At 39.7% G+C, this 10,894-nt stretch overlaps 1 protein-coding gene across 2 annotated transcripts in view; it reads right to left on the reverse strand.

Moving 5' to 3' along the window:
- Positions 1–6,672: 6,672 nt before the first annotated feature.
- LOC105559404 overlaps positions 6,673–10,894 on the reverse strand; it is a 50,275-nt gene continuing 46,053 nt past the window's right edge. Inside the window, exons 1-2 of one of the 2 annotated variants that reach the window (XM_012007661.1) lie at positions 8,886–9,060; positions 6,673–8,099 (exon numbers count right to left, since the gene is read on the reverse strand). In XM_012007661.1, coding sequence (XP_011863051.1) covers positions 7,455–8,099 — 645 coding nt within the window. In that variant the 5' untranslated portion in view covers positions 8,886–9,060 and the 3' untranslated portion in view covers positions 6,673–7,454. Of the gene's footprint in view, positions 8,100–8,885; positions 9,061–10,894 lie in introns of those variants that run through there. The other variant, XM_012007662.1, reaches the window with a different exon arrangement.

The following is a 10,894-nucleotide window of genomic DNA, read 5'->3' on the forward strand; positions in this document are numbered from 1 at the left end:
TAACTGTGAATCAGTGAGTCTTCACTGTTTTTAGTGATAATCCACTGATATTGACTTTTCGAGAGTACAATTACTAACGACAATGCCTTGCGACGAATCGCATACAACGTGGTTTTGCATTAAACAAGAGTTTATTGATTTACACTCCTGATTGATCTCTTTGTGATCAGAGCGAACGAAATGTTTCTGACCGTGAAGGAAAACATTACGGGCGCTTGCCTTTGTTTACGAAAGGGTTAACCGTGAGCCAGCTTATGCTCTAACGAGAACGTATCGCCCGTAAAGTCACGTAGTAAAGAAGTGGCAGCCGTTTAGCGATTGCTCGAAGTTCACGGCTCCATGGCAATCGATACCACGCGCGGCGTTGCTAAAACAACCGCGGCGCACGTTCGGGTCGTCGCACCTTCCGGTCTCGGGGCCCTCTTCCTACTCCGGGCTCCCTTCGTGTTGGATAATGGATGAGACCCCCGATATTTACATATTTTTCCATGTTCGTGCCACGGAGACGGGTAGGTCAGGCGAGGCACAGCCTAGCACAAAGTTGCACCGAACTTACCTCTGTCTATTCATCTATTCCGCTTTATTCCATATTGGTGCATCATAAACGCCCGGAAATTTCGGTGTGTGTCGCCGCGCATTTAGAATTAGGACAGCTCGAAATCAGAGTTGTTTATAGCGACGTAAAGTTTTTATTCGTAGTCATTTTGCTCGTCTACACACATTGGCTAATTGCTCATTTCGCCCGTCTGTTTTCAGCCATTATGTCGGCGAACGACGAAAATGTATTTTATTAGGCATATAGAATTATTTATGGAACCTAAGCCACATTTATTTTATGCCCGCTGTTTCTAAAATGACTCTGTAAATCTTCTAGCCTGTGATTAAGGTTTTAATATTCCACGGTGCAGCGTTGTTTTATTTACGCATCTTGTTATGTATGGGAGAAATTTATAGATATTAATCAACGAATCTGACTTATATAGTTTTACAGCTGATACATTTCTTCGCGCGCAAATATTCTGGCTTACAATCGTTTTCGTAATCACGTTTTTATTTTGCACGTGTCCAAGTTTTCTGGGGGATTTCTTGATCATATCCGGCATTTTTAATAATACAGAAAATTTATTGCGAAAAATATTATCTCAGCCAGGGTTTGAACCTGGACTTTCCTACACTCTAGGCGGGCGTCTCGCCAATTCGACCACTGAGGCACTTTTCGCAATAAATTTTTTGTATTATTAAAAATTGCCAAAACACTGACGTTGTTAATTCTTATTAGTTAATTGTTTAAGGAAATTAAATTTCGGACTTTTCCGAATTACCGTATTTAAAGCCGACTCTTTCTTTTGATAGAATTGTACGGTAATGTTATTCAGTATTTCATTTTTCCTGAAGAATTGCGCAGACTTTCATTTCTTCGATTTGAAAAGCGCCGGTTAAATTCATGTTTCATTTGCCTTTTGGCCCGTCTGCATCGCGAGGTCTTTTATACAACACATAAAGTACCGAAAGCTCGCGCACGGTAGGCCGGGATGTTGGTTTCATTGTTCTTTCTCTTCTCTATCATGAGGGTGGGAGGTAATCTACGTCAGACCGGAATAATGGAAAATTGTTCCGGCTACCCAAGCTCCGCCGGGGTGTTCCTAAAGCCTCCGGCATCCGTTATGTAGCAGAAGAACAAGGTTAGGCTGGGCGACCGTCTGCTGTCCTGGCGACGGGGTGAACGGAGGTTACTACCCTTGCAGACGCGGGCGCACTCCGAGGCCATTTTTCACGGTCGTCTCTCACGCTCTCTCCATTATTGGTAACGCGCGAACACCTTTTTTTTTTGGTACCGCCGGAAATGCGTCGGCGACGCGTCCCTCAGAGGTGAGGGACAAAAGATACTCTGTTAACACTCTCACTCTTATTCAAAGTCCATCTTATCTAAAGTGGTCTCCGCATCTTATCGTCAGACACTTTTGTTCACGATATTGTATTGTAAAAATACAAGCAGCGTTTACTTCGTTTTTTTTTCTAAAATCGATGGAAGATACATTTACTATTTTGCACTAAATAGAATTTATGGAATATTCTGATTTCTAAATTTGTCGCCAGAAATAACTTGCGTTGTCGCCAGGAGAAATATAATCTGAAACTCTTAGCTCAATTGAAGTAAAAGAAACATTTTTTTATATGCATAAAAGTCAGAGTAAAACGTTAAAATGATTTCACTCTTTGTATTAGAACGATAATACTGGGACGGGCAAGGAGAGTGACTTAACTTGTCAATCGTATTCGAATGCACGGATATTAAAATTGCGTGTTGAAATTTATTATAAAAAAAACTTGTTTAGATCGATACTGATTGAAATATCGATTGACAATTGTTGATTGCCATTCGATGATTAATTCTCGGCGCATAAATGCGGTGCCTCTATTCAAGCGGAAAGTTTCAAGTTTCCACGCGGACGGCGAACACCTTGCTCGCCAATACGGAAGAGGGTATCAGCAAACGCTAAGAGAGAAATACGGCATATTGCCATCGTTTGATAATTATTCCGGTATCGAGTGTTACGCTTTTATCTACTTCCTCCGCGATATTTCGTCTTTGCCGATATTCCGCCGCAGAAGCCGCGTGAGGGCCGTTCCTCCAGTTCGCGTCGGCGAGGGCAACGTTCGATAATGCACTCAATCAATATCAAATCTCGCTCTTTTGGCACGGGTCCCGGCAATGGACGCATTGTTGCAGCATTGCGATGAAAGCAATAACGATTCGCGATAAGTCTGACAGTTATATTAGATTCATATTGAAAGTTTTCTTTTTGACAGTCTTGCCAGCCGATATCTTTCTCTTATCTCTTAGCTATCTCTTCTCCGAGACTCCCGAGAAAATTCGTCGAGTATCTTCGTTCTGATTATTTCGCCTTTGATATTTATTTCATGAAAGACGCTCCGATAATTGCACACAAATTCGTTCGCAATAAAAAGTACAGTTTGACAGTGTTGCTCCTAAAATACGTGATTATTCGGTACGATATTTCAAGATCGTATCTTTGATAATAAACGCAAGCGCATAGAGCGTAAACAAAGTCATCCTCCCGATTTAACGAAACGAAATTTCGATTAATGCGTTATCGGTACTGCGCTTTCCATTACTTCGCGTCTGACATTGTGAGGTGTATTCGCAAATGTCCAAGTTCGGAAAAGAACGAAAACAACTCAGATTAAAGCATATTGTCTTATAATTCTTTAATCAGCAGAGCACAGTTCAGTGTGCGTTATTATATAATAATCAAGAACGCATTCCTGTTAATTTTATATTTACTTGGAAATTCAGAATTAGCTACTCTCTAAAAGTCTATCGGTGAATTATCACTGAAAATAGTGAATAGTCACTGATTTGCAGTTACAAGTATACCACTGAAAATCGCAGTAGTATACGTTCTTTGTCTCTTTCTAAAGTAACAGCTGGAAAGAGAAGACAAAGAACGAAGTAAACTAAGTTTAAAGTGACGTTGGTGAAACCAGGCCTAAGTGACCATTGACTGTTTTCAAGTGATAATTCACTGATTGACTTTTAGAGAGTACATCTCGACAAATTCGTCTGACACATTTTCAAAGAAACTCGCGTGAACAAATTTGCGAAAAATATCAAATCGGAATTACAAGTAGAATTGAAACCGTGGTTGAAACAATCGTGTCGCGATCGCTTTTCGATTCTGTCGCGGTGCTTGGTGAAAATTCTGGTCCATGGCTCCTTTTCTGGACTCGCGGCGGGACGAAAATTGGTCTTTGGACCGATTCGGAGCGAGAGCCGTGTGCGCACCCCTGGCTGGATGCACGTCGATGCCAGGCCGCGGGGAAACCGGTGTTGTGTGTATGTCACCGAAAGAGACGGGCGGTGGGGGCCGGCCGGCCGGTGGTTCTTGATGGTGGGGGGCCGCAGCCAGGGTTTCCGACCGCGTCGGCGGCGCTTAAGCCTCCGACGCGGGGGCATTGCCGTCGTGGCCGCGGTACGATCCGATCCGGCTGCTGTCTCGCAGTGCGCGCTGCTCCTCCTGCCGCACGTGTCGACGGTCTTTCGTGCCGAGGGATACTCATTTCTTTTTACCCCGCCCTGTCCTGCGCGAGAGGCAACCGCGTGGCGACATCAGCCGCTGACTCTCCCCGCGATCTTCGCGATCCTCCTCAGTGTGCTACGAGTGCGATGATGATGATGATTTTGGACCTATGAGAGATGGTGCGCGCGTGTGATCTGAGGAGACGCTTCTCTCGTCGTTCGCAACCGTCGCGAGTACGCGCCGACGAATGAGGGGTGGTTCCCGAGAGGGAAATCTCGAGGGGTTACATCGTGATGACACGCGATCGCGCGTGAGAGGTCGATGTAGCGTGCGAGACGAACATTGGTTTTTTTTTCTCCTGGAACTGAACATTCCCTTTTTAAAATTTAAGCTGCACGTAAGTCGCCCGAGGATTTTAATATGCGTATCGAGGGTACAGCGAGCGCGTGGTAGTGCGTCGGTGTTTTCGGAGCACGGTGGTTCATTCACGACGGATAGTGAATGAAGGGCGATTGGCTCTTCGTGTCAGCCAAGGCAAAACAGTTTTGTCGTAGGTCAGTCCGCTGTAATCGAGCGCTGTCCCTCCGTTTCATCGCTTGACGCGTGACCTTCGATCGGTCGGGATGCCTCCTCGTTTCTCATCTTGCGCCGGATATTGAGCGAGGTCGAATCGGAACGCGATAACAAGATCGCGAGGACTCGACGGGGATCGTCTCATCAGCCTCTTCCGACTTTACCGGATTTTTCGGTCGGTTTGAAAAACGAACGTTGGTGGTGCCTTCCCATCCCGATTGTCCGATTGTGTCTGTTCCGGTGTCATTTCCACTGTCGTTCGGTGCTAATTATAAATCGTCTTGCGTGTGAGACTGCATTATTTATATCCGCGCGATATACACTGTTCGCGATTGGACCCCGTGACTAGCATTCTCGTGACAAGTGTCAATTGTACGTAGTGAATGAGACTCGGCTCGCCCGTAGTTTATTCCTAAGTGCTGCGAGAAATGCGAGGCTTATAAGTTCTGCCGCTTATAAGTGCCACATTGAGTACGCGGAGCTATTACTGGGATTATAAAAGCGTTACTCACATCTAGGTAAGAATCAACGCGAGTGTTTAACACTTATTATGCATGCAAAAGTAGTAAACCTACGTAAAACATAGCAAGGATACATGACGTGTATTTACACTGGATAAATAGTCGTTGAGTAAAAAAACTTGATTTATCTAAATGCTGCTATTTTTCGCTACTTTGTTAAAATCGGACGCAAAAATCAAAATAAGCCCGGAAAGTGTGACACGAGTTTTATTCCACTCTTTCGATCATGCTCTTGTTAGTGTTTTATACGGGTTTAATGCGATACAATATATTTTATAATTGGAATGGTGATTAATAAAATATCTATATTAAGATATAAGGGTATTGTATTTTAATATTAGAAAGATCGAACTATTCTACGTGAGAGATAAGCCATGTACAAAACATTTCCTTGAGAAAACATATATTACACCGCGTTCATTCATTTGTAACATGAACATGAACATTCATTTGTACGAGGTATCTCATACCACTGCTCTCACCTAACGAGAATTAATAATATGATGGAATAAGCTGTTAAATCTGACCCAGACAATATCATCAAATTATTAAAATTTATTGACTCGGCTGCACCGACAGTTCCAGTTAAATAAGTGTAGCTCATTAATTTACCTTCGAGATTAAAATGTCACTGATAACGTATATAAAAAGAAAATATAATTATGCAAAATAGTCTAAACGGTGCTGACGCAACCGTTAATCCGAGTCAATTTAAATAAATAAATACTGAACGCAGTGCACACACACACACACACACGCACCCACCTACATTCGAGTGGCGAAAATTTCTCTTTGCAGTTTTAGCCTTACATTACCTTATTCACTTAACCGAACTTAATCATTTTGGTAAATATTTGTTAAACGAACGCATCTTTTAAAGAGCCACCCTTGATGAGCGCCACTTATTTCCATCGCAAAGTGCGTGCTTGTGATCGGTCGCGCGAGAAAGTCGATCGTCGTTCTTGCAGCTCCAGCACACGATCCGCAAAGAGTATATACCTCCTGCGGCATCTCGCCAACCTCTTTCAACACGGTTAAATATTAGCGGGAAAGACCGGTGCGCTACGATAAATTCTAGCCACACGACACGCCAGCGCGCGCCGGCTCGTAAATCGGCCCCGCGCGACATGTATACTTCCAGGCGTCATTAATTAAAAGCCACGCTCGTTGCCTAGCACCCTCTTGTCCCTTCCTCGAAGATCGGCAGTTCCGTGGCGTCCTCGTGAGATATTTTATAAACGTAGATGTGCTGAATGTATTCGCGTAGCACAAGCTGCTTCGCGGTCATGTAATGTTTCCAGAAGTGAGAAACTGAGAGTGGGAATCCTTTTCACGGTTCTGATTATGCAATGTTTACCGAATCTTTCTTTCAAATTTATTGGTTTTCGAATTTCGATTTTCACATCTATTTTCAGATTATTAATATTATTATTAGCACTAATTATATCACACAGATTTTCTTCAATTGTTATTTCTTTGATTAAATAGTAAAAAAAAATGTCTAACAAAGGACATGTTTTTCTACATACTATTATATTTAATCACTTTGACAATAAACGTAGGTTTTCAGTGTCACTTTGTTAATTCCTCAATTAACTAAACTAATAACTCGATTATATTTCACGTAGATCAACGCAGTGTAGTTTAGTCAGTAGTGTATAATAAATGAAAACTTAATAATATATTTGTAAGCATTTCCACGAAGAGTTACGCAAAGCTAAATTAGTAAATGTTTGGCTAATATTATATTACTCAACGTATGCTAAATCTTATATCAGTTATTAGGCGCAATCTTTGTTACGAAATAAGAAATCTAAATCTTACGTTTAGTAGGAGCAAGAATCGGATAATTGTATAAGAGTAGGAAGAAGAGGACTCCCAATCTCCCCCATTATGCCGTTGCGATCACGCGAAAACGAGTTTGACAGGTCGGTTGGTCCAATCAGCATAATCTCGCTTATCTTGTTTGGCCTGATCGGGTGAGAACGGTTCGGAACAACGCGAAAAAAAATACGCGCCACGCGTTATGAATGGTCGAGTTATTTGAATTGTCCAATGTAATCTTTGATTACGCACACAGTAAACTAAGAAGAATTGTATGGAATAGGAACTGCCGGAATTTCGGGCAAGGAGACAAATATAACGCGATGCATACAATGAAATCATTTATTATTTTATACAAATAAAGTATACAAGATTATGTGACCGGATAGTCCATAATATTTTTGAGGCGACAGATGATTTTGAAAAGGCCATTTGCGTTTGTGGTGATGGAAAAGAAATCACTTTTGACCGTAACATTGATGTTGTATCTAATCTATGAGGGAACCTTGATACCCCAGAGAATCTCCAGCAAGTTCTTGATGACCATGAGATCAATGCCGGCATTCTTAGCGTGTGTCAAGAGCTCCTGGAATTTGGGGTGGGCGTAAACCTTGTTGACGATCTGTTGGAAGTTGTCGGACTCCAGTTGCTTGATGAAGTCGGCGAATGCCTTGGAGGTCTCCAACTTCTTTTTGTACAAATCCTGAAGCTGCTGTTTCGGCAAGATGGCTAAGATATCCTGCACGTATCCCTTAAGTCCACCGGTGATTTGTACGCCGATGGCATAAGAGGGTGGGGTTAGAGGTGGCAGACCGAGAGCAGAGTTGAACATGTTCACCATCTTGTAAATGTCAATGCCGGCATTGTGGATGTAATCCATCAGAACTTTAATCTCGGGTAGAGCTTCTACATCTTTGACCAGCTGCTTAAATCCTTCAGATTGGAGGTATTTGATCATGTTCTGGAACTCCGTATCTTGAGTATAGTATTGAACAGTGATTTCGAGGATCTTTTCGACAGGCATGAGGTCCAAAAACTCTTGGATGTCCTTGTGGAGCTCACCTCTGCCAAAATTCGGGATCTCGATTTTGGCGGAGGCCGCAGCCACGAAGGCCAATAATACCAATGCGAATTTCATCTGCGAACATAAATTGCTTTTAGATTATTGGCTTATTTGAGAATTACATTTTATAAATAGGCCATTTGAAAAGTTTTCGAAATAAGTACGAATGGCAACTCGCACAACACACGTTCAACGGAAAGTTTTAACCTTTTATTTCTCAAATGGCTCTCGTATTTATATATATTTTATACCATTACACACAATGCTTAAAATGACATTTGTGCATCGAGAAATTGGTTAACATTTATCATTTCGGCTTTGTGTAATTTGCCAAAGAAAAAAAGATGACAAATATTACTCAATTATTATACATCATTAACTAAACTATACCATGACATATTTACTTTAAATACACACGAATTATTAGTTTAGTTAACTAAATCAAAATTCCGAAAATCCAAATTCGACGGTATCTAACAAGTGAATAAATACGGTAATTAAAAATAAATATAATACATTATAATTATTTTTAAAAAATTTATTTATGCCTTTGGCTGAGAAGTTTTATTTATTGTGAAAACAAGCAGAAAGTAAGTGATCTGTTGTATTGCATAGTTTTTCGTTTGTAATTTAATACTTAAATTCAAAGTACTTAACTCGGTTTAATTCTCAGATTTAATACTAAGGCCAGTATTCATGGTCAGATCTTATATTCAAGACTGTCTCGAGATCATCTTTAGATACTCCGTAGCCAATGAAATGTTCCGTACAGCTTTAGATAGTAAATTCAAGACGGTCTTAAATATAAGATCTCACTATAAATACTGGCCCAAGTGTTTCATTTATAAACTCGATACTCACCTTCGACGTATTGTTGGGGATACTTCTAACCTGTGATCTCACAGACTGATGCTTCTCAATTCTTGTTACTGTCTTATATACGAAATCAGATCTTATTTTTTCAATCTACGATGATAAGATTATGTTATCAACAAGTGTTCCATTTTAAGAGAAAACATTTAACAATAAGATTATTTTAAAGATTATTTTATGCAATGAGATTTCAGATTATATGCTCTTGTCTTTATAACACATTTTTTAGTTTCATAACGATTATCAATCATTGCAAGTGCAATATAATTACTATAAGAGCACTTAGTAAATGTTTAAGATAATCGCAATTAATGTGTACGTATCCAATTGATTATATTGATAAATCCACTTGATAAATATCGTAACAAGATGTGCAGTATTTTTTAATATTATTTTAGTTTTGTTAATATATTTTCAGAGAAGATTTCACTTAAAATCTTTTGCTTTTAAATGAAAAGAAACCATTTCTAGGCTAAAAAGAAACGTATGATATCAGAGAGATTTAATACATAAAATACATACAAGAGATACATGAAAGTGATATAATTGCTATTAATCTAGAGGTAACAATGAAGTCTTTAAATTTTAATATTTTTGTAATATTTTCTCCAATTAAGAATGTATTGAAATATGAATTTCTTTGTAGTATGAAGTTAATTTTATTACATAATATGTCTTATATTTTACGTAAAGATTGAAAATTTTGATAAAAGCAATTTATATAATACTTATCTTATTCCAAATAGATTGATAACGTGCACGTGTATTATCGATCAAAATTAAACATTGACCCGTGTTAATACGAACGCAATAAAATTTTCCATTAAATCTGATATTACTGTTAGGTCTGCGATAAGTTTTGTAGGAAAACAGGATACCTCGTCTAAAGAAATGTTTATATATAATATTTTAGCGTAGCTTATGTATTCTTGAAATACCTTCTTGCGCTTTCGCCACCTCACCATCGTATCTTTTCATTGCGGGCGCCCTAAGCGATGTTTTTCAGTTCTTTTTATCCTCCCGTATATTACCTTGCGTTACATTCGTCACGAACTATCATTATCGCATCACTAGCGTTTCTGTAGCGTGTTTTACACTCATCCATTCGCATACCATTAATCGATTAAAATCTGCTTAAGACCTATCGTTATTCTTTTTCCATTCGTTCGTTCCGTTACATTATCCGCGACCGGACTCACGGAAACGAAGCCTATCATTCTTTGAATATAACGAGATTTACCTTCATAAATCTTTGGACCTCCCTTTCTTTTATTTTCTCAACGATTAATTCGCCGCTGAGAAAAAGACTTGGCTTAAATTGAATCGTTCCCATTTATCGATCGCGAGAATAAAATTAGCGTTTCTGAAAGAAAATTTATAGAATTTACGCAAGCGAGCCAATAATTCGCAACCGTGAGAAAATGCCTCTCATGCGTCATCGCGATGAGGAAATGATCTTGCCTATTCCTTAATCGTGCCTTGATCATGTTCGATCTCACGCCTCGTCGATCGCCGATTTTAGATGCTTTAGTTCCGCTTTCGTTATCGCTGCCGGGCGCGAACACGTGTTTCGCCAAATGGAATAACGTTGTTTCTGTCGTAATAGATATTCTTCGACTATTAGGCCAGAATTGATGAGTATGTTTCGGTTATAAAGAAACAATCGCACGCAATAAATAATATGCTACATTACAGCGGGCTAGGTCAGTCATTCTTGACTTATTTCTATATCGAAGAGAAAATAGTTGATACTTTGGTCACTGCATGCAATTAATATGCATGCAAACAACAGAAGAAATTATGGTAATTATTTAGATTAACACACCCACCTCCAATAACCTTGGGCTTGACATATATTATAGAGGTCACCCTCCTGAGTAACCCTCAGAAGGATTTAGCCGGCGCTCGTTGTTTATTAAAAAGTTATTAAAAAAACAATGTCAACCAATTATATGTCATTTTTAGACACAAATATTAAAAATTTTGAAAAATGTTTT

This window comes from Vollenhovia emeryi, unplaced genomic scaffold (genome assembly GCF_000949405.1).
Source record: "Vollenhovia emeryi isolate VEMERY1.0 unplaced genomic scaffold, V.emery_V1.0 DF939275.1, whole genome shotgun sequence".
Lineage (NCBI taxonomy): Eukaryota > Metazoa > Arthropoda > Insecta > Hymenoptera > Formicidae > Vollenhovia > Vollenhovia emeryi.